General features: G+C 41.4%; 1 protein-coding gene across 2 annotated transcripts in view; it reads right to left on the minus strand.

The window, feature by feature from the left end:
* Positions 1 to 927: 927 nt before the first annotated feature.
* The window catches only part of SCN8A (sodium voltage-gated channel alpha subunit 8), a 203430-nt gene continuing 179847 nt past the window's right edge, over positions 928 to 24510 (minus strand). For both annotated transcript variants that reach the window (XM_031937853.1, XM_031937852.1), the window contains exons 21-27: positions 24096 to 24218; positions 16748 to 17032; positions 14551 to 14604; positions 13912 to 14049; positions 12257 to 12361; positions 9416 to 9686; positions 928 to 7655 (exon numbers count right to left, since the gene is read on the minus strand). In XM_031937853.1, coding sequence (XP_031793713.1) covers positions 6508 to 7655; positions 9416 to 9686; positions 12257 to 12361; positions 13912 to 14049; positions 14551 to 14604; positions 16748 to 17032; positions 24096 to 24218 — 2124 coding nt within the window. In that variant the 3' untranslated portion in view covers positions 928 to 6507. The remainder of the gene's footprint in view (positions 7656 to 9415; positions 9687 to 12256; positions 12362 to 13911; positions 14050 to 14550; positions 14605 to 16747; positions 17033 to 24095; positions 24219 to 24510) is intronic.

Genomic DNA, 24510 nt, shown 5'->3' on the forward strand with positions numbered 1-24510 from the left:
CTACCAAAGAAGATGGACAATGTTTCTTGATAACAGTCATGGGCAGGATATCCAGGCTCACCCAAATATATGTATCAGAGGCAGGACTTGAACCCAGGGCTCCCATCGTCACAATCACCTTGTAAGGAAGAAACTTGACCTGTTTTACAGAGGGGAAACAAATGTGTTCATGGTCACACAGCTAAGTTGGTGACCCAGAGCCAGAATTAGAAGCCATCCAATGATAGATGGGATTTTAAAGATGGGGCCCCATGTAGTCTAACCCCACTATTTTACAGAGAAAGAACTTGAAGCCCGGGGAAGGGAAATGAGTCAGATGCTTAAGGCATCAGAGCAAGTTCGTAGCAGTCACAACACGAATCCAGAAATTCTTATTCCAAATTCCACTATGCTGTTGGTCCTGTGCTAGGTAGTGATGGTGTAATTCCTATTTTGCTGTCACTGTGGTAAATGTCAGTATTTGGGGTGGAGTCCTCTACTTACTTCTTCCACAGACTGGGCAAATCCTGAGGATATAGGCAGCCTTTTGACTATAAATTTAGCATAATGAGAATTCTATTCCTGACCTGTTCCAAAGAGTCAAACAGGCTGATTATTGAGAGTGAGAGTGTGTGTGTGTGTGTGTGTGTGTGTGTGTGTGTGTGTGTGTATGTCTGAATGCTTAGGAGTGTCTATTCTCAAGTCAGTTCATGAGAAGCTGGCTCAGTCTAAAGGACCGAGGCCAATTTAGCCCATATCCATCTCATCCCACGAGGTCGTTTCTCACCCAAAGATCTCGGCAAACTTCTAGGTGGGCTCAGGAAAGAACCAGACTCCTCTCAGTAATCCCTGATGGGAACCTCTCCTTCCCTCCCTCCAAGGCTGGGCTAAAAGGACTCTGCTGAGGGAGACTGACAGCAATGAGAGAATGACAGGCCGATCCAAGAGGAGAGTTGAAAACAAGATTGACGTAACCCTTTATTGCAAATTCTAAAGTAAAAAGATGTACAGTACAAAGTAAAATCAAAATTTCAGACTATAATCTTCCAACCCACTATACATTCTCATGTCTCAAGCATGCCTGCCTTTCTCCGAAGAAACGGAACAGGGAACAAGCCAAGAGGGTAGGGGAAGGAGATACAGCAAGGAAAACAATATAGACTGTCTAGTTATCACCAACTCTGGAAGCAAGTGAAAAGAAAGCCATTTTTTCGACCTGCTGTTCTGATGCTGAGAAGCGGGGGTGGTTGGAGCAGTGCAATTTAAAATGGCTCTCATAATAGCAGCATTTATGGTACTGTTTTCATCTTCCTCAGTTCAAGAATAATAATAATAATACTTTTTTGCTCTTCCCTAGTGCCTTTGCCTTATGGACCTCAAAGCGCTTTACAGACATTTAGTTGAAGCCTCACAACACCCCTGTGAGGTAGGTCAGTATTATTATCCCCATTTTACAGATGGGGAAACTGAGGCACAGAGAGGTTAAGTGGCTTGCCTAAGGCCACAGAACGAGCCAGTGGCAGAAGCTGAGGATGGAATCCAGGAGTCCTGTTCCTTTGCTGAAACCACTGGGTCACACTTTACCTACAAACGTTCCACACACATACACACACACACACACAGAGATACATACACGCGCGTGAATGCACACACACCACATGCACACCCATCCCGAACTTCTCAACCACCTCTATGTACAGCAGCAGCAGTGGGAGCCCCAGGAGATTGTTCTGACTTTGGGAAGAGCTTGGCTGGCTACCTTTTGAAAAAGTAAGATCAAGACAACCAGGCGCTGAGTGATTTGTTCCATTGTGGTACAAACCTTGCATTCTCTCCCTGATCCTGACCTGATATCCCCACTGTGCTGGCCAACTGGAGCTAATTCCTCAGGAGTGTGAGTAGGTGCAAGTGAGTGGGGTGAGGTTTCTGAAAATGGACAAAGCTTTTTGCAAAAAACTTTGGGCACTGGGAAAAAAGTAGGCAACATGGTTGAAGATGCTCAGGAGTTAAGTCCTAACTGATGGCAAACACTCCTCCATTGCAGGGCTTGGGGGCCAGGGAGCGGGGTGGCTGGGAAAAGAGAGCAAGAGTTGGCTTTGAGGATGGGTTCGCCATCTACCTCCTTCCAAAACTGCAGCTTCCCAAGTTGAACAAAATACACTTGTTTTTGCTACTGCGTATTCCTGGACCAGAGATATGGCCTAAAAGAGGGGTGCCTTTCACCTGGCTGCTGTAGAGGATATGAATGGGAGTGATGTGTATTAAGAAACAACCCCGCTTTGTCCAGCTGTAGAAGGAATGATGGCCAGGGATCAGTGTATTGCATAGCAGGAGGGATGAGGAGGCTATTGGGAGCTGTGCCCACTGGGGAAGGTGTATATGGGGAGGAAGATTTCTTCCTTGGGGAAAGCAATTGGGACCAAACCAGCAGGACCAACACTAGTGACACTTTAGAGAAATTCAGCTGGGGAGGCTGAGATGATTTCCAGAGTTTCTGGGTCAAGATCCAGTGTGGACAAGGGAGCCTATGTACAATTGGTGAGAGGAGGCATCTGAGTCCAGGTCAAATTTTTCCACTCCCATCTTCATATGCTCCTCCCCCTCAAAAACCAGAGCCTTCCAAGAGACTTTCTGACTTCTCCTCCCTCCCTTCCCAAATCCAATTTGCTAATACTTCATTTCCCAGACCCGAACCAGAACTCAAGAACCGGGATAGTCAAGCAACAGACAAACACCAAGACAAACTTCCCTTGTACAGTAAAAAGGGTAATTTTTATTATGTTTCCTTTTGGCTTATGATAGTGATGTATTTGATCACACCTGTCTTAGAGCAGCATTGGTCTCCATGCAGTCACTAATACACTCATCTTTCATTATTGGTCTTTTACAGGCTTACAGTTGTTTCGGCAGAAAAAAGAAAAGGACTTTGGGTAAAGTGACCCCAGGGGTTCTAACTTGGGGTCTCTGCTTAATTCTCCTACATGGACTCCCCATGCTAAACAGGGTGCATTCAGAAAGGATTGAGCGCAGCTCATCTGAATTGGATCAGTTTTTCTATCCTTCCCCCAACTCCCATCTTGCCCTCTGCTTGGAATTCCTAAAGAGCAACCACAGTTGGAAGGAAAGAAGGGAAGGGGGGGGACAGGTGGTACGTATCCACCGACAACTGCAATGTCTGATGTTGCTGCTCGTGGCTTTGGCTTTGCTTTTTTAAATGGACAGCATCGTGTGTCTGTTTGCTTTTTTTTGTCCTCTTTTAAAGGTGGATTCCCAAGTATAAATACTGCACCAAGGACCTGGCTACAAAAAATAAATATTTATATTATATTTATATATCTATATATATATATATATATGCGCGCAGTGGTACTGTGGATGCTGCTGCTTTCCTGATTGGCATTTTTAGTTTTTGGCAAAGTATTGCCACTCACCTGCCCAGGGAAGACATACAAAAATGTCAGTAGTAGTACTTTCAGTTCAGTGCCCATTCTCTATGGGTGTAAACTGCTGGTGATGGTGTCATTTGCTACCAAAAGGAGTGTGGGGTGGAGGTGGGTGATTAGGTAAGGGCAAGAAGGGTCAGAAGAGTTCTTTCTTTCTTTAAAAAAAAGAAAAAAAAAGATGAAAATTCAAATGACAGAGGGAATGACCTATTCCCTGGGAAGCTGGTAAAGGGATGTCAGATACCAAGGCCCACGTGGTACTAAGGAGGAAGCTTGTTGGATTGGGAATGGGAAATTTGGGCAAGGGAAAAAAAAAGTCAAATTTCAGGAAAAAATCTCATTATTATGCTCTAGTAGCTTAATGACATCATTAGTGTGAGCACTCCATGTACCCGCCATGCTGGATATTACAACTCCGTTGCCCACCTTAAGACCTAAGAACAATTATAAAGTTTAGCCAAATCTTGCATAGAAGTGGTTAGAATTTATTGCACATTGGAACAAAAATAAACTTTTTTTTGTCATTTTGGAAAAGACCATTAGCAATAAAAAATTTTTTGTCTGTCTGGTTTGGGGATGTACATTGGCTGACAGCATCTAAGACCTAAGAAGAAAGAAAAGTATAAAAAATAAAAATAAACATGTCAATGGCATAAGCCAGAAGCCATTTCCTATTTAATTTAGTTAATCTTTTGTATTTACAAAAGGCATGCCAATAAAATAAAATGATGATATATTACAGTATTTATAATTCTCTTAAAAAGTTTAACCACACGTCTCAGCTTTTGTGCTGTTTACAATGGAGCCTGTACATATGTATGTGACTATACAACCTAGCAGTAGGGAGGGTAACTGGCAGGTAAAAATGACTTCCTATTCTTGTATCTGGTATCACAGGACAGACAGCTCTGCTGATGACACTGCTGGAACTGGCCTAGGAGAACTGAATGGAGCTCGCTTACTCCCTCAATCACCACTTAAGTCCAGCCTGATAAAGAGCTCTGCTTACTGATTGGCTGTGGTTTGGTCTATGCAAAACAAGCCAGTTAAACTGTGAAATGACAACCTAAGTGTTTCTATTGCAAGGCAGGTTGGTGTATATGTTTTGGGGGGATTTTTTCCCCTTTTTATGGTTCTAGAAGGTTGTATTTGATTTGGTCCACGCTCTAACATCTCCATCTCTCTCTCTCTCTCTCTCTCTCTCTCTCTCTCTCTCTCTCTCTCTCTCTCTCATTCTCACTGGCGCTTGGCTGCAGCATCTCAATTTGAAAATCAAAAGTCAGCACAATGAGAAACCACTGGACTGAAACATTCCTTCCTTAAACAGGAAATGGAAAGATAGTTTTTGAGGGGAAATTCATTCTATGGGCAAAGTCACCCTGCCCTAAAATCACACACCAATGGAAGGGGACAGCAGGAATAGAGAACTAAATGGACAACAAAACTTGAAAATATGCTGGGAGAAATTAGAGCTTCCTGGAATATGATTATGAAATCCCTTCCTCATCAAGAGCATTGCAGAGAAGAAACCAAACGAAAGAAGGTGAAAAGGTGTCTCTGTTTCCACCTTGGGACTTTTCAACTACTGCTGTACCACAAAGATTAGTGACAACCCCAGGACAGTTCTATTGCTTCTGTCCATCCCATTCCAAGGAGGCCAGGGAGAGCCCCTGACTGGTGGGAAATGTTATGGAAGCAAAGAAAGGTCATGCAGAGAGCCAGGCTATATAGACCACCCCACTGCAGAAGAGCCAAAAGGCCAGGACAGAATATCTGAAACCCCCCCTCCCCTCATCTTTTCCTTCTGGAGAAAGCAAGAATGCAGAAAGACGTGATGCTAAGTGAAGTGAGCATTCCTTAACCCCCAAACCAAAGGTTGGTTCAAGTTCCCCAAGTTACCAAGAGATAGAGTGCTATTTTCCAATAGTACTTATCTCAATCCAAAATAATGCCTCTTCTCCAGTGCAAAGGCTGAATAATCATTGTAAATATTGCAAGATACAAATGAACTGGTTCTGTTTGTTTCTGTAAGCCCTAGGATTTGGTTTTACAGTGATGGTTTTTAATACAAGCCATTCGGTATCAGTATCCCTAAGAATAGGGCATAGAGCAGCATTTAGGAGTTCATGTTTTACATGTGCAATAATGGCTGTATGTCAGAAATGTTGATTGAACATACAAACAAAAAAGGATTTGGTCTGCTTTCGGTTTGGTTGGTTGGCTTTGTTTTGTTTACCCGGGAAGTGCTGATGAGGAATTATAGTGGGCGTGGACATCTTACTGTTTTCTCCCAATACAGTGACCGGTGCAGGGCTGGATCTTGTCCCAAGGATGACCCAGGGCAGGGGACAGGCCATTAGTGTCCTGTGGTGTATGGTTCTCATGCATGACTTCTGATCACAGCATGCCATCATGCAAATCATTTCTACGCATTGAACGAGCACAATGTTTGGAATTGGCCTGAGCAAGTCCTCCTCAGCCTGAAGAAACCTGGTTGTTTTTTCCCACCCATCTCCAAACCATGTGAAGCCCATGTAAAGAAGATGTGGTTAATACCAAAGAAACTGACAATTAAATGACATGGGCTAAATGTGTTTTCTTTCTTTCTTTCTTTCTTTTTTTTTTTTTAGCTGCTTAACTAATGTAGGAATGCAAATATTGTTTGCATGAACAAACAAACTTTTAAAGTGGTGCTTTCTGCTTCTGAGAATCAACAAAATGAGAAAATAAAACCCATTTGGCTGCAACGGAAATATGCTGGTCCCGGCAGCCTATCACTGTGTCCTGTTTTTTTTGTTTCCTCTTGGTTTTGTCCTAAAGTTGCATTGACTGATGTGAAAACATGCAGTAACCACCTGCCAGAGCGTTAGGAAATCTGTGTGTCCATAGAGAAGGGTCCTTTTGCCTCTGGCAGGTCACTGCTAAAGACGCAACCTCGTTATATGGGAAGCGGACTATGTCTGGTATAGATCTCCGGGGAAGGGTCTCCACTGCTGTTCTGCACTGACAATAATCAGGAAGTTTGTAAACAATCTTTCACTTTCAAGTTTTAAATCTGTACAAGATAGAATTTTTTGCTTTTCCTCTAACACTTGGATTCCCTGACCTCTTTTTGTCTTTTAGCTCTTTCCCTTCTTCCTTCCTCTGCGCGTTCTTGTTTCTCCTTTTCAGGCTTAGTTACACTGTCATAGGATGGGAGAGAGGCTGTAGAAGGGGTCCCCTCTTTCTTCTCCCGGTGCGTGACCCCGTTCTCCAGCTTATTGGAGGTTAGCTTTCGGCTGATGAAGCCTCGTCTGGCTAAATGTCCCCGATAGGCGCGCTGAAGGACCACTGCAGACACATCTTCCTGCTTGCGTCGCAGTGTGGTGGTGATGGGCTCATAAGACATTTTGGAAGGATTGGATGCTACGAATCTCTCTTCCATCTGCTGCCGAAGGACATCCAGCTCTCCACTGTCCCCAAGGACCCTCTTGGTAAAGGCAAAAAGGATGTCCAGGCAGTGGATGCGATCGCCACTTACCATTGGCAGATCCATGGCAATGAGCTCAATGGTGTTGGGCTTTGGAACACGGAGCGGGTGCTCTAAAGCATCAGCAAAGTCTGCCAGTTTACAATACTCAATGAATTGGGTGGCATCAGGGTCAAATTTCTCCCAAATCTCATAGAAGGTCTCAAAGTCATCCTCGCTCAGAGGATCTGCGCTCTCCTCTGTGGCCACACTGAAGTTCTCCAAGATAATGGCAATATACATATTCACCACAATTAGGAAGGAGATGATGATGTAGCTGACAAAGAAGAAGATGCCCACGGAAGGGTTCCCACAGTCTCCCTTAAAGCCGCTACCTGGGTGCTCCTTGTCCAGGCTACAGTCAGGCGGGCGGTTCAGTATGGGCAGCAGGAGACCATCCCAGCCGGCTGAGGTGGTGATTTGGAACAGGCAGATCATGCTATTACCAAACGTCTCAAAGTTGAACATGTCATCAATGCCAGCTTCGTGTTTGACATAGGCAAAGTTAGACATCCCAAAGATGGAGAAGATGAACATGACCAAGAACAGCAAAAGGCCAATATTGAAAAGGGCTGGCAAGGACATCATTAAGGCAAAGAGAAGGGTACGGATCCCTTTGGCTCCTTTGATAAGACGCAAGATGCGTCCAATTCGGGCCAATCGAATGACTCGGAATAGAGTTGGGGACACAAAATATTTCTCTATTATATCAGCTAGGAACATTCCTAGGGAAAAAAGGGTAGAAGATAAGTCAGAATGTGGACACAAACTAGCCCTGATCTCCCTGCCCAAGGTCCTTTAGCCTTAAGAAAACCTTGGCCAATTTATAAGCCCAATTCCTCATGCCAGTCATATTCCCCAATTTCTTACAGGTTAAAAATTACAAGACAACTATATTAAATGCGCCAAGTGTCTTTCCTACAAGGAGTTTGAAATAAACATCAAGTTAAGCATCTCCTTTATATTTATAACATCCTTGAGAGACAAGAACTTACGGGAATGGAAAGGCATCCTCAGGGTTCCAAGGACTAGGTCCTATATAGACTAGATTCTTATAACTAAAGTCTCAACACAGTACCCCAGTGAAAAGTAAAAAAATGTCCTCATGTTCTCAAAAGACACAGATGGACTGACAAAATGTACAGGCTGAGTCTTTTTCCCTTTATAATTCAGCCTGGATAAAACTCTTGACTGCAGTTCTATACTGGTCTACATAACTAAAGTGTGATGGCAGAGAAGAAACATGAGATAATTAAAAAAGTCAAAACATAAACTTGTTGGGAAAAACAGTTTCCAAAGAGCTTTGTCACAGAAGGTGATGTTATTTTTTGATTTCTTCCAACCAACTTCCAACCAAATAGGAAAAAGCTTCACCTGGGATACGAAACAGTATAAATGAGAACAACTCTACCAAGAAATTGAATACTGAAATGTGTTAATGAGGCCAAGTGTGAAATTCCCTTCCTCAAGAGGGTTAAAAACAAGAGAACCTCTCTTTTAGGAACATTCTGGGGAAAGGAGCTGGACTAAGTGATCTCTCCTGATTTCTTCTAGTCTAAGATTCTGTGTTGTATTCAAGAAGGCTGGATAGTATCTAAAGCCAACAAGAAATAATCTCACTGCCCACAGCTTAAATCCAAGATTTCTCCTGAAATTTTGTTGTTTGTTATTTTTGCCGTGGGCAACCTATTACTCTGTCATGCCTATGGCATTTATGTAGTGTCTAGTCATCAGGAGTCAGTTCAAATTGGATTTAGATTTTCAGGGAAGAGAGAGGCCAAAATTGGAGAAGCAAACTAGCTTTGAAGTTAATAGAGGAGGCAGATGTAGAATTACAACACCCACTGTTGTTTCTAAGACAGAATTACTGGTGCTTATAGCTACCAGGAGGGGATGGAGTAAGGAATAATGGTCAATAGTCTCCAAAGTTCCCCATTCGTGAGATATGACAGCAAGTAGTCCCACTTCATATGTAAGTTTCTCATTTCTCAGCAGGACACCAGGAAAACTCTCAAATATCTTCCAGGATTCAAGGCCATGTCTGAACTGAATAAGAGTAGCTACCCCTTTTTGTTCTAGTGAAAATTTCTAGTCTGCATCATCTGGCTCCTTATACTTCAAATATTAGCATAAAGCCGCCTACTTTAGGAACTTTTTTCTGAATTTTCCTCACCATTCTTTAAACCTAAAAATCTCTGACTAGGTTTTTTTCTCTCTTCATATTTCCCTCATTATTTTAAACAAATATTTTGATGATGATGATGTCTATTTTTCTTTTCTTATTAGACTGTGATGTTCTTTGACAGCAAGGATCAAGTCTTTTTTCCTTACATCTAAAAGTCTAACATAGCACAGCCATCTCTCTTGATGATGCTCATAAGTGTCCTGTTGATTAAAAGTAGTATGAATGTTTGTGGGCTGGGAGGGTGATCCATTCTGCCCCCACAATGCCAGAAGCCCTCCCATCTAGATCCCTCTGGCTCACCAACGATGGAGAGGATGACCACCACAAAGTCAAAGATGTTCCAGCCAATGGTAAAGTAGTAGTGCCGCAAAGCAAACATCTTGAGCACACACTCGCATGTGAAGAAAATGACAAAGACCAGGTTGATCCAATACAGGATGTTCTCCATCTGCTTGCTTTGAGTGTCTGTTTCCACCATCATCGTCACCATGTTGAGGCAAATGAGCATCATAATCACGATGTCAAAAGCTTGCTGAGTTACAAAATCAAAGACGACACCCTGAATATTGTTCTGAGGAGATATGTAAAGGAAGAAGACAAAGATTCAGGAGGACTTTCTCCAGCAAAGGAAGCATCCAACTAACAGAGGAAGTATTGGCCACCCTACTCTACTGACCCAGCAGCTTCCCCTTTTCTTGTGCAGTGGTCTGCTCTGACATCCTGCTGGAAGCAAAGTAGTTTTGAAGTTAACAGAGCAAGCAGATGCAGAATTATAGCACCCATTATTGTTCCTAAGAGTTCTTATCAGTACCTTACCGATACTTATAGCTACCAGGAGGGGATGGGGTAAGGAATAATCATCAATAGTCCCCAAAGTTCCCCATTCGTGAGGAATGACAGCAAGTAGTCTTTATGACTGCCTTGGCTAGAGATTTGTCTGCAAAAGCTTTCTTTGTGCTCATAGATGCCATTCATGTTTCCCAAAATCTCAAGCAGAACTTCAGAGTTGGAAGAAATTACTCTTCCCCCTCCCATGGTCATCTTGCCCAAGTCACCCCAGAAAAGAATTCCCCACTTAGGCCACATCCAACAAACTGTCATTTGGCCTTTGCTTTGAAGACTTTTAGTGAAGGAAACAATTCCCTCATCTTTCTTGCCCCTGTCTCACAGCATCTGAGTTGGAAGGCCCCTCAGCCTGTACTTGAACAAGAAGTTCAATGAGTGGTCATCTACCTTTTATCTAAAGGCTGCTAAAAAAGGAGCAGCCAGTCTGATCAGCTTGGCCCTCTGGAGTCAAACAGTAGAAATCTAGTCTCTTTTCTCCATGACAGCCTTTCCAATTCTTGTAACTGTTCTCACATGCCCCTTGAAGCACCTTTTCAATCCTTTCAAAGTTTCCTCATATAGCATTTCTTTTCCTTTCTTGTTGTCCTCCTCTGACTACTCTCCAACAATTCCCTCATCTTTCTTGCCCCTGTCTCACAGCATCTGATTTGGAAGGCCCCTCAGCCTGTACTTGAACAAGAAGTTCAATGAGTGGTCATCCACCTTTTATCTAAAGGCTGCTAGAAAAGGATAACTTGCTACCTCCCGAAACAGTCTCTTTCATTTTTTTTTTTTAAACACAACTGCAAGCTGTTAGGAAGTTTTCCTTTCATTGAATTGAAATTTGGTTTTCAGGCCCTCTCTTTCTGGGCCTAGTCCTTGGAACCAAGCAGAACAAGACCCATCTCTCTTCCACATGACAGTCCTTCCAACTTAAAAGTGGTTCTCATGGTCTCACTAATTCTTCTTTTCTCTAGGCCCTTCAAAGGATCTTTCTTTAGCACTGTCTCTAGTCTCTTTCCCTCCCTGACCATTCTCCTTCTTGCAAATGTCCTTTTAAAAGTGAAGTTCCAAGAATCTAACACTAAATCTCCAGAAGTCATCCTCTTAGGAAGAGCATGGTGGGACTCCCCCTTCCCTGAGCCCAGACACTTAGGGCTATCTTAGAAGGGTCTGAGGTAACATTGCTGGTTTGAATTTGCTCTACTGCACTAATTTACAAGAATACAAACATCCACCTGAAGAAAATTTATTCAGGTTGGTTTTCTCCTGTTACCTCAAGGCACAAATTCCCACAAATTTCAAACAAAAGGAACGGGGGTGGGGGTGGGGGGTAGGGCAGAAAAATAGCTAAAAATAATATTTTAGATTAAATTGGGGCAATCTAGTGAAGGTTATGAATCCCTTCTCAGAATCCTATTTTTAAATGCACAAAATACATAGGATTACAAAGGAAACAAATTATACTGACATTTCATTATAAAAATATGTATTTTTAAAAAACCAAAAGTTCATGAATCCCAAGTTAAGAATTACTGTTTTTCAGATGTTGCCTAGGAGAGGAGTTATTGCCATAGTGACTTTAATAAAAAAGGAAAGAAACTTGGGACTGCTGGGTGAGGCTTCTTTTTTTTCTATATTCTTTATTTTTTAAGTTTTGAGTTCCAAATTGCTGGATTATCTCTTTTCCTAACATAAACAGGCCTTCTCCTTCTTTGGCACCTGTTTAGTAATCCACCAATGAAAGCACCAATTGGAGGAAAAGCAACATATCTTGGCTATGGTACAACTTCTTAAATATTATTTGTTTGATGATACTACTCCAAAATCAGCTCACACTAAGAGCTTTGATTTTTAACTCCACAAAGAATGTAACCCAGGAGTGGCCTAGGATAGCTTCCTGTTCTGCTGCCCTCTCTGCTCTTCCCCAAGGGCTAGACATAGAATCTGAGCTAATTTCAAGATAGGGTCTGTAAAAATCAAAACTTGTTTCATGGAGAAAAGCAGAGAGGACAATAATTTAAAAAGATGCATTTTTCATTTTCCCTGCCAGTTTTTGCTCATTTAAACCCTTGGTCTTTCCAGGCTTTTTGCCAATTATTGTTAACATGACAACTCTATGCTCCTTCATCATGTTCCCCCCCCACCAATGAAAGAAGACTCAGAATTGTAACCCTTCTCAACTACAGATCTCTGAATGTCATGGTTCAGAGAGGAAGAGAGATCCTTTACCCTTTTTCTTCCTTCCCAGTGCCCAGGATACTTCTTTTCCCAACCTGCATTCCATATTACCCTTAGCTCTCAGAATACACTTACGAGGGGCCTGGGGATGGGTTTTTGGGGTTTCTTTGAGCCCAGCTTCTTCATGGCATTGTAGTATTTTTTCTGTTCTTCAGTCATAAAGATGTCCTGACCTCCAAAGTAAAGGAAGGAAAGAAAGGACGAACTATTACAACTTGTGCTCGGAACTGATGCTGAGTGATATGAGCAGGACCAGGAAATCATTATATACTTCAACAACAATACTATATGATGACAAGTTCTGATGGACCTGGCCATCCTCAGCAAGTAGATCAACCAAATCATTTCCAATGGAGCAGTAATGAACTGAACTAGCTACGCCCAGAGAAAGAACTCTGGGATATGACTAAAAACCATTACATTGAATTCCCAATTCCTATATTTTTGCCTGCCTGCATTTTTGATTTCCTTCACAAGCTAATTGTACAATATTTCAGAGTCTGATTCTTTTTGTACAGCAAAATAACGGTTTGGTCATGTATACTTATTGTGTATCTAATTTATATTTTAATATATTTAACATCTACTGGTCATCCTGCTATCTGGGGGAGGGGGTGGGGGGTAAGAGGTGAAAAATTGGAACAAGAGGTTTGGCAATTGTTAATGCTGTAAAGTTACCCATGCATATAACCTGTAAATAAAAGGCTATTAAATAAAAAAAAAAAAAAACTTGTGCTCATATACCAATCATTTTATTCTTCCACTTGCAGGGAAGTTCTAAGGGACAAGATGAAGCTGAGGTAATGCTGGAGCATTGATCCTGTTTAGGGAAAGCCTGGGGCTCTAACTCGCTCTGCCCTTCACTTGAGTTCTCCTAGAACATACAGAAGACTCCAAGCCATCATGTGGCTACTGAGTTCTTCTAGTCTCTTGGTGGTTAGTCCTAGTTTTCTTGGAGACTGTCAAAACTTCTCTAAATTGAGTATTTACATTGGGAGAGTAATGACTTCTAAAATTAAGTACAAATGTTTTTATCCGGACATGCCATCCCCTTCCAAGAGGTACTTAGAATAAAAAGTGAAAATTCATAAAAATAAAAGCCATTCTAAAATAATAAGACTTAAATCATGGTTCATGGTCATGTGATTTAGGTAATATTTAATACCTCCCAAATAAATTTTAACAAGTCAGAGAATCCCTAAGAATTTTTGTAGTTGAAGCTGGCTTATAAAAATAAATGGAAGTCTTCAATATAAACCTGAAATTCATAGTGCCAGGCACATAGTAGGTACTTAATAAATACTTGTTGATTGATTTCTATTTTCCACTCCTCTTCTATCACTTTTTTTAAAAATTAGAATGACTTTTTCTGCGTCTGACCTCTAAATAATAGAATAAGTAATTAAGGTGCTAAAGAGCTGACAAGAGGAGGAAAAAGAAACAGAAAACTTGGATAATCTTCATGCTGCATAATTAGCTCTTGAAACATCAGCAATGAGTCTTAATGACTAGGTCAGTGAATAGGGGACTGGAGAAGATAGAAAAAGATAGAAAACCCTAGAAGGGGTTTTCGGTCCCAGGCTGGGGCTGATCTCTGACCTCCCTCCCTTCCAACTCCCAGATTCTATAATTCTGTGAGCCAGGAGAGGCCCAGTCTTATGCTGAAGATGCTCACAGCCTCTGAGGGCTCAGGGAATGGGGGCATCAGGCAGGGAGGGGAGAAGACCTATCTTTTTCTTTTGTTGATTGAAGTTGTCAATGATGACACCAATGAACAGGTTCAGGGTGAAGAAGGAGCCAAAGATGATAAAGATGACAAAGTAGATGTACATGTAGATGTTATCTTCATATTTGGGTTGTTCTTCGGGCTGCCATGAGACAAGGAAAACAATTCCAAAATCAAGTTCCCTTCAGAGGGATGTGTGTGGGGTACCTGGTCATCTCTACTGTGGTGGGGGAATGCACAGTGTTCATTCTCTCTGGCTATTGAACAAGGAAGGACACTTTGTGCTTCTCATTAGTTTAAGAATTCTAGGGATAAAATGGACCCATCCTGACCAAGCCTCCCATGGAAATCTAGTGAAAAATATATGGCTTGGCTGGGAAGGGAACTGTGCCAGTGTCCCACCTGGGCCAAGTAGGAATTAACATCTGAAGCTTTAGGAATGATTAATCACCTGGTGCTAACCTAGGAGAGTAAGACTTTCAGGGGAGGAACCAGGATGTGTAATAAACATATAATGTAATAAATATTTCTGATGCTAAATCCCAGACTTTTTCAAAAACCCTTTCTTAAATTCACCTTTTTTCCTCACTATTGTTTTCCTGTCTAAACCAAGAAGGGATATATTGTGTCACCTTGCCCTTACCTTTCGGGAATCCACAGCTGCATACATGATGTCCATCCAGCCTTTAAAGGTTGCCTGACAAACAAAGGTCATCATTAGACTGTGCAGGTGGCAGTCCGGTCTGCTTGGGATGGGGGAGGAAGGACAAGCAGAAGTAATTTAGGTTTAGGTAATTTCCAAACAGGCGGGAGTCTCAGGGAGTTTTCAGGAGGGATTCCAAGTAAACTCTGGCTTGGACACATTTCCCAATTGTTTGTTAATATGGTTCCCAAGGGGGTTTTGTTCAAGTTACTAAACACAGCAGAGGACAGCCTGGGAAAGAATTACACTGACACTTGAGTAAAAAATAGATGGTTCAAGTGGTCTAAGATCTAGACAAAAGGGATATTTTGTTAGAGAGAGCCAGAGATGGAGAGGGGGTGGAGGTGGAGATAGGAGTAGAGGGAGGATGGGAGGGCGGGAGAGACAGACAGATACAGAGAGAGAGAGAGAGAGAGAGAGAGAGAGAGAGAGAGAGAGAGAAACAGAGACAGATGGAAATGGAGACAGAGACAGATGGAAATGGAGACAGAGACAGATGGAAATAGAGATGGAGAAGGAGACAGAGAGAGAGAGAGATAGAGATGGAAACAGAGACGAGATGGAGAAGGAGAGGAGACGGAGACAGAGACAGAGGAGACAGAGAGAGAGAAAGATGGAGATGGAGATGGAGGCAGAGACACACAGAGAGAAACACAGAGAAAAAGAGGATCTAAAAAGTGGACCTCAGAGTAATCTTTTAACAGTGAAGCAAATGTGATGAGGTCACTCTGCTGTGCCTATGGATGCTTGGATCCATGGCAGGATGGTATTCCTGAGCCTCAAGGGGCACTTAGTCTCTGAATTAAAGACATTTCAAAAACACTTTGCAACAAATAAGAGGCATCTGAAAATTACATGGTCACATTTTAAAAGCACCCAACTCCCAGCTACCTTCTTCCTCCCACAAACACACTTCATCTAAAGTAGTGACTTCAGAAACCTTACCATAGATTCTTCCCTCCTTGTCTTTAATCAAGATCTAAACTAGTTATTAGACATGATTAAGAAGTTAGAGGACAGGAAGAAAACCAGGCATAGGAGAATAAAATTCTGCAGCAAATTATGTGGAATTTTCTGTAGTTACAGAAAAAAATCTATCTATACACACACACACACACAAACATCTCTAGGTATATATCACATATATATAGATACATATACATAGGGAATATCCATTCCTTATCAAGGCAATCTTCCCTATTAGAGTTTCTGTGACCTTTGTTGTTTGCTGAGCTTGAAGCTGACTTTGAGTGACAGTTCTAGAAAACTACCATATGCAAAGACACTGTCTTTGTAATTTTCCATTCAAAGCTTCTAACGGCACAAGTTATGCATGACTTTAATACAATTGATTATGTATATCAGGATCTGTTTCCAATTCCACTGTCCCTGCTGAATCTGACTTGCTTCTTGTCAGCCCAGCAAAAATGAGTATCCTCCTTAAACCATCATTTTGCTATTCCTCTGTATATTTTTCTTTTTGCTGAGGCAATTGGGGTTGTGACGTGTCCAAGGTCACACAGCTAGGAAGTGTTAAGTGTCTGGGATCAAATTTGAACTCGGGTCTTCCTGATTTCAGGGCTAGTGCTATATCCCCTATGTCACCAAACTGCCCCTCCCCTGTATATTTTTTTTAAGCAGTTGCCAAATAGAAGAATTCCTTTAAATAAGATCTTAACAGTTAGAAGCTTCTAACTTTAAAAGTTAGAATACTATCTGACATTTACACTGGTAGCATAGGTTACGGTTTTCAAAACCCTTTATAGACAATTGCCTCACTGGATTCTCTTAATAAACTCATGAGGTAACACTTCAAATACTGACACTTCTGTTTTACTGAGAAGGAAAGTGAACAGCCAGAGATATTACAGAACTTGGTCACTGTCACACTTGTAAGTATCACAGATCAGATTTGAATTCAAGTCTCTCCTAAGTCTAAGTTCAGAGCTCTTCCCATTGTACTATTCTTGAAAAGGCAGAAGTAGGGTGTTTGATCTGGGAGGACTTTAGAAATCACAAAATTAGCTTGGACTTTTGTCTTGAGGCAAGTCATTTGTGATCTTGATGCATGCATGAATCATGCAAGAGATGGTACCAGGTGGGAATATCCTGGGAGTTGAGAAATGTCAGAACTTACCACCTGGAGAAGAGCCAGATATCCTGCCCCTACATTGTCAAAGTTGATCTTCACATTCTTCCACCGGATCTCAGTGGAATTCCCATCCATAAGTGCTTCACAGTCTGATTTATTGTTGACTTCCTCTATCTCAAAGCGGTATTCTGATGTTTCATTGAAGCAGTAGTGGTACTTCCCTGCAAACAGGTTCACCCCCATGATGCTAAAAATCAGCCAGAAGATCAAGCACACCAACAGAACATTCATGATGGAGGGGATGGCTCCGACCAAGGCATTCACAACCACCTGCATTGGAAAGGGGGAGAAAGCTTAGACATGGAGGGATGCTCCAAGAACACAATTCCTTATTTCCAGGAGGGGAATGATAATAATTTATGCTTGTCAGGAGACTATCATATTCTCTTTTAGACTGATTATACCCTGATAGTTCCACAGGAAGGACTAAACCAATCCAGGCCTGTGAATTCTATTTCAGGAGCATTTTAATGAAATGTACTGCAATTTCAATGCAAATGGATTCTCTAGCCCAAGTTGTTCTAAGACTTCTTTCCCAGGCAGCAACTTTCTAGATCAAGACTGCTTAGCTTTGTTCTCCCCCATCCCATATCCTTGGTAAAATATGGCCAGATCTGGGATATCCCTGAGCAATGTCAAAATTCTCAGCTGCCTTTAACAAACATTCCCCCACTGTAAAACAAGGTGTGATCATTCAAGATCAACCAGATAATTTCCCTTTAACGATAACAGTGAGTCAGTGAACAATACAGAGAGTCTTTTTGTGACGATGCAAGACCAGTTATCTTGTTTCAGGCAATAGCTGAGCATGCATATTTTGCAGGCTCAAGGAAAAAAAGCTATATTCCCTCTACCGAACAGAGTCAAATAAAATTGGAATCATGTGCTTTTCACTTAGGCTCTTTCTCCTTCAAGGCTTCTGACTTTGTATGCTGCTGAGTTTTTGAGTTTCTCACACAATGAGCCAGCCTTTAGTTCACTGTCTAATGTGGCTGTCCCTTTGCTGGATCCAAGCCTGACTTGGTTCCTCAATCTAATTTCTAAATACCATAAAAAAAAAACCCTTCAGGGAGTCTCTGAAATGATGAAATGGACAATTGTTGGTGACCATTGTTGTAATTCCAAATCAGAAACAAGGAAATCATTACTTTTCAGCAACTAGGCCTTTGTGGGTGGTTCACTATGTAAGTGATGAAAATAACCATCACTTAAATAGCACTTTAAATTTGCAAAGTAGCTGGTTGTAATTTCTACTTTTTATGCCATTTTCCACTAGAGGAATTAAAAATTACTTTAAAAAAAGAACACAGGTCAGATAGGAGGAAAAAATACTCTGCTAGTTCTGAGGGAGGTTTAGAATCTAGTCCCTACCCAGTACTATTTATGACTCAAGAAGATCTGAGTTCAAATCTAGCCTCAGATACTTACAAGCTGTGTGAGCCCAGGCCACTTTGCTTATGTTTGATTCCATTTCCTCATCTTTAGAATGGGGATAACACCCCAGGGTTGTGGTGAGGATCAAATGAGATAATCATAAATCACTCAGAATAGTGCTTGGTATTTAATGTTAGCTATCATCATCATCATTAGGAATAAATTGCTTTTCTTAAGTTTTTCCTTAAGAGGAAATGTAACTTGCAGTATAGATAAACCAAGTGTCATTTCAGTTAACAAATAAGGAATGTGAGCGATTTAGCCCTTGCCTTGAATCTCTATCCAAAGTTTAATTTTTTTTTTATCTCCTAGACTTTTTCCAGACTGTACAGTCACTTTGTAGAATATGGAACCAAGAGACTATTCTTTCCAATGGAGAAGGAATATCCTCCTTCTATCACAATCTATAGGTCTGATCTTCATATTAAAATGTGGGTCTGGTATCTCAAATTATGTGATCTCTGAATTGTTTGGGAGGTGAATCTCTTTTAACTTTTTGATCAAGAGAATATTTCTAAGATTCATTGTAGAGGGCTGAAACTCTTGAGTCCTTGCACTGAGGTCTGTTCAAGCACTTAGGGCTAATTACTGATTGGACAATACTCTATGGGCATATGCTTGGACAATGGTCCTTCCCACTATCCTGTGCTGGCAATGATTGGTGTATACAGAGGATTGCAGGAGGGACTAGGGGGTGGAGTAAGAAGAGCCAGAGTCACTTTGGCCATGGACAAAGGAAGAAGGTGGTTGCAGAGATTCTGCTTCCATCCTGTTCAATCCTGCGTCTAAAGACCAAGAATAAAGACTAAGGACTTTTGCTTATCCTGACTCCGGCTGATTCTGGGGTGTTCTGGGTGCTAGCACGGTCGTCACAATTCATTATTTCAGTCATTTGAATTTCATTGGAATAAAGTTGTCAAATTAGTCTAGCCAGAGATACCTAATTAAAAACCAGACAATGCTCAGATCTCATTTTAAAGGCTTCAATTTCTCCCTCACTAAATTTTCTTCTTTTCTTTTTAAAAATTTCTTTTTGTTGTTGTTGTTGTTTTGTTTGTATGTCTAGGTAACTGGGATTAAGTGACTTACCTAGAGTCACGTAGCTAGTAAAGTATTAACTGTCTGAGGCCAATTTGAACTCGGGTTCCCCCAACTGGGAAAGGGGAGATGGGGGGGGGTGCTCTATCTATTGTTTCATCTAAGCTGTCCCTTTTATTTCTCTCTTTAAAAAACAAAACAAAAGAAGAACATTTAAGAAATCATAAAATGGGTTTGATTTCAGTTTCAACTCTTCCTACTGCCCTTGCTTACTCTTTGGCAGAGAAACGACTAAATAGGAAATGAGCAAAGGAAGAAACAGAAAAAAGGGGTATAGTGAGGGGGCTGGGATAGTTCTCAAACTGACTAATCATCCCCTGAACCATAATGAGAATAAGGTGTGTAAAGATTCCAGAATTTTATTTCAGGGCCCAATTCAGGACCTTGCAGCTGGTCTATGAAAACACAGCACTCTGAGAGAGAGAACTTTAAAAATTTTGTATGAAGATCATTTAAGCAAAAGGCCACAAAAGCCCCAGATGTTGCTTTTAAAAACTTGATTAGAAGACTACTTATTCAAGGAAGATTCAATCCTCTGACTCATCTTTAACCCAGTCTAAATTATTACAAGGATATAAAATCAAGTATCCTGTAGCTCATGTATATGCCACATATCCAAAGAATGGAATGACTTTTGGCAAATTCATTGATTGATTTTCCAACCATGCTCATACCTTAATGACTAATTAATTTTTCCTGCATAGAACTTAAAGCTGGAAGAGACTTTTGAGACCTTTCTCCTAATATTCCCATTTTAGAGAGACCCAGAGACAAGTGACTTGCCCATGTTTATACCGAGATTGGTGCCAGAACTCAAACTTAGTTCTTTTGATTTCAAATTCAGGGCTTTTTCCACTATGCAAGGCTGTTTCTTATTATAAAGTCTTTTCCCTTTGATCAGAGGCATGAAAGATGGTAGACCTGAATGAAATTCAAATATGAATGTAAAAACACTCATTTATTAGCTCTTGCATTTATTGGTAGACTCTTTTACTGGCAGTTAAAGAAACTATTTTATTTTCAAATTAGCTTTATGAACAGAAGAACAAATACAAATAGAATTCATTAATTTAATTGTTGTTCTCTATTCTGGAATTAGCTGCTAAGCTATAATAAATATAGAGATAGTTTTTATAGTTGGTCTCTACTGCACTAATATGATAGTTTTTAAAGGGCAGAGAACCATGTTGATTTCTTATTCCAATTTCCTAGTTCAAGGATTTTGTATAGTGTAGGGAGTACATATTCATTATTTTCTGTGATCAGTAAATTAAGGTCTAAAATACATTTGAACTTTTATTCTCTAAAACTTCCCATGTGGCCATCCAATTTTTGATTCAGTGAAAATGCTTTGTCTTTACATAAATATTTATTCTCACTTCTTATAAATTTATTTAGATGTAGGGAATATTATCAATGATGATTAACCAAAGTCGGCTTTTACCAAACTATAGTCTTCTTACCTAATTGATGATACACAATGAAATGTGTACACATTATAATAAGATTAAATCTCAACATAGCCCATTGTTCTAAAAACCTTCTCTGTGATCTCTCTATGGTACTTAGCACATTGTGGATATTCAATAAATAAATAAAATCTGTCAATTTTTAACATCTGGCAGAGGGAACATGGCTTTCCAGTGCAGATTGTGCATTGACAACTGACAGAAGTGCATGCATGTATCATAGCATTACTATTTTATGTCCTCAATAATTTAGTAGCACATCAAGATCTTTAGAATGCAGACTACTACGAAGGAGAGAAAAGCAAAGAACTACACTGCAGATTTCCTTTGCCAATAGCACAAGCATTTCAAATTTCTGGACTTTGGCTTGAGAAGAGAGAGAGAGAGAGAGAGAGAGAGAGAGAGAGAGAGAGAGGGAGAGAGAGAGAGAGGGGGAGAGAGAGAGAGACTGAGGTCAGTTTTCACCAGATGGGGTTGGGGGACATCTATTTCTTCTCAAAAATGAAAAGGAAGCATAGCTACTTTATAAGGATCAGAAGCCCTGATTTAAAGTAGCACAGTGACAGTGGAGCCCAGTGACGGTGAGCCTGTTCAGATAAGAAGGATATTTAAAGATGGGGGGGGGGTGTATTTCAAAATTTTGGTTTAAATGGAAAGCAAAGGTTTAGAAAAAAAAATCCCCTATCCCAAAGCAATTCTTGAATAAATCTGATTTTGGAAGTTCCAGTGATTACAGAGGAATATTGCTGCCCGACTGAGAGCCTGTAGGCTGCATTCAATCTTTGCCCTTGGAGGCTGCTTTTTAGGGACTTGCCAGGGGACTGCAGGATAGGCCTGAGTCCACCATATCCTGTCTCTTTCCATAAACACCCCTCACCTTGTCCTCCCATTGGCATCACTGCTTACTGCCTCAACTTGATGGGCAGTGAAAAGGGAGATTGCTGCAAAGACATCAATCAGCTCAGCTCACCGAAAGTCATCAGGGTTATATTTACAGAGCAATTTCCTACATTAGACATTTAACATTGAAATGCCTAGCTTTGGTAGAATGCACAACCTTAGAGCAGGTTGTACCCCTATGCAGACATTCATTTGAAGAGCACTGGCAAGAAACATGATCTAGTTCCCAGGGTCCATTAGGAGCCTTTGGTGCTCACAGACTTTGCCTGAAAGCTAGCAGGAAGGAAATGCTTATTTGGGCTGGGGGACTAAAACTGATTGGAGAGGATGGAGGAGAAAGAAGATGGGGGCAGGGCCAATGAAAGGGCCCATTCTGCATTCAGATAACTTCTAAATGAGCCAGCTGTTTTGGGCTAGAGAGCTGGCCAAGATTCTTCCTGGAGACAATAAAGTTGAAAAGCCTCTAAGGCACTGGGATATGGTAGAACTAAGGTCTATTATGTATTTTTCCTTAGCTTTTTGTATGTACCACAAACTTAATTCAGGATAGGAGTTATCAATCTACCAGAGTCTATTGCATTTGTGGGCCAACTGGACAATATGTGCTGGATTTAAGGAGCTTCTGCTGAAGTCACAGAGCTGGGAAGAGGCTTAAATAGCTTACCTATCACATGGCTAATGTGGTCTTTGTACTGCACTGACATCTCTTGAATAAGCTTGAGCAGCAGGGAGATCATTAACCCTCTTTTCCACGACTCCAAGCCAAGCTGAAAAGAGGGCTCTGGATGCTTAGCCCTTTGCTCTACTCTCTTACTACCAGACGCTCCCTGTCCTTACAGAGGCTTAGTTTTGAATCCTAACACTGAAGTAGAGACAGTATGGGAGGAAAACAGGGAATTTCATGTTAATCAATTCAGACATTCAGAAGCAGATTCTATTGCAAGAAAACTAAGCTCCCAAAACCTTCCGTGGATACATGGCAGATTACAAGATAACTCACACTTGGGAGACCCAACTGTGACTGTGCTACAGTAGGGAAATGAGGTTGTGCAAATGGTACTTGGCAGGATAAACACAATAAATAAGCTCTACAAAGACACAGTGAAATCTTAAGCTTCCTGTTCCTCTAGAGGTAGATCCATGGCATACTAAGATAGTGATTCCAGAACAGGAAGCAGATTCAGAAACCCTGTGCTGGCAGATATAGTTTCCCAAGTTTGCTTGCTTCATGTAGACTATTACAACTGTTTAATTTTCATTTTTGGATTCCAGAAGGCAAATCCAACCCAAATGATCTTTTTGAGAAATTCTGAAAATTCTCTACATATCCTCTGGTTTGCTCTCCTGCATGCATTGGACATCTGAATGGAAACACGAGCATTTTTTACCCTCATGAAGGGTCACAGACTCTCTTGATATTTGCTGGGCAACAGCTGTCACCCCAAATCAGTTGTCCCAGTTGTCTGTTTTGGTTTTGGAAAATCAAATGGACTTCTTGGAGGGGACAAGGATTTATTTCAACACAATAATAAAAAACCCCAAACCCCCAACAAACCAACTAGAAAGATGTGCCCCAAGTGAAGGAGCCTTGTTTTTCAGTTGGCAGGGTAACTACACCTTGTACTGTTTGGATTTGAAAGTAGAGTCCCCAGAAGCAGAGGAAGGAGGTGGTTGAGAGATTTCTGGAAGACCCACTAACGTCCAAGGCTTTTGCAAGTGTTTTGTTGCTAATTTGATAGTGGTAAGACAAGGGTCTATACAGCACGGGAAGAGTGAGGAGGGAGTGAAGAGGAAAGCTTTGCTATCAGACAAAGGCTGCCAGTCCTCATCTGGACTGGGCTGAGAACAACAAGGTGCAATAAGAGGAATTAAATTGGGGGAGGGGGAGGGAACCATCCATCTCTTCTCCCAGTCAGGCCAAATTCCACCCAGTCCCCAATTCTACTCCTGTTATTGTGGTTCTGGGCTCTCAGGAACCCCTTCACATTCAGTGGCTTGGTTAGTGACTCTGGGCCACTGAGCCCCCAAGAGTTTCCCTACACAGCTCTCTCCCTGAGTGAAACCTAGACTTTTCCATGAGACTTTGGGTTAGAATTCCCCTTCTTTGCACCTGGTGATTCTCCCTATTGAGTCCACAGCCTGGAAGCCGTCTGGAGTGCTAAAGGAAAGCCAGACCAAATGAGAACAGCCAATGTTAACATGTTTTGTGAATGGCACGTTGTTGTGGGGGGAGAGGAGGGGCAATATTCATGTGATGAGGCGGCTGAATGCAAGTTCCCTTTTTAAGGGAGAAATAAAAAAGTGGAGGATCAAGTCAGCAGCTGTATCACAAGTTTGTTTTTAAATGATCTTTCCACCAGTGTGATCAGTTCTAGCATGCTTAAACAGTTTCCATCGGCATGCAGAAGGATCAGCTGCTCTGAGTATCTTACCCTCATCCCTTCAAAACGTGATAAGGCTCTTAAGGGTCTCAAAGCTCTTAGGGTCCTAAGGGACTTTATGGCACCTAGTTCCGAGTAGCCCAGGGCATTAGCTATAAGGCTGACTAAAGAGACCTACACAGAAACAGAAGAGAAAAAAAAAGGGAAAAAAAAAGAAAGAAAGCAGAGGTTCCAGAAGGTTAGAATAAAGTCCCTAGCACTGAAAACACAGACTGGGCCCCCCAGGGTACAGGAAGGTGGGTGGCACCAGCTGCCTACTTCAACTTGACTCAAACGACCTGGAAGGAAAGGTGGTTGAGAGAGGCAGAAGTAAAAAACACACAGAGGGGAGAGAAAAGTGAGAGAAGGCAGCACAAATGGGTCAAAAAGGAAAAAACAGGGCTGGAGGGGGAGGGCAAGAGGGAGG

This window comes from Sarcophilus harrisii, chromosome 5 (assembly GCF_902635505.1).
Source record: "Sarcophilus harrisii chromosome 5, mSarHar1.11, whole genome shotgun sequence".
Classification (NCBI taxonomy): domain Eukaryota; kingdom Metazoa; phylum Chordata; class Mammalia; order Dasyuromorphia; family Dasyuridae; genus Sarcophilus; species Sarcophilus harrisii.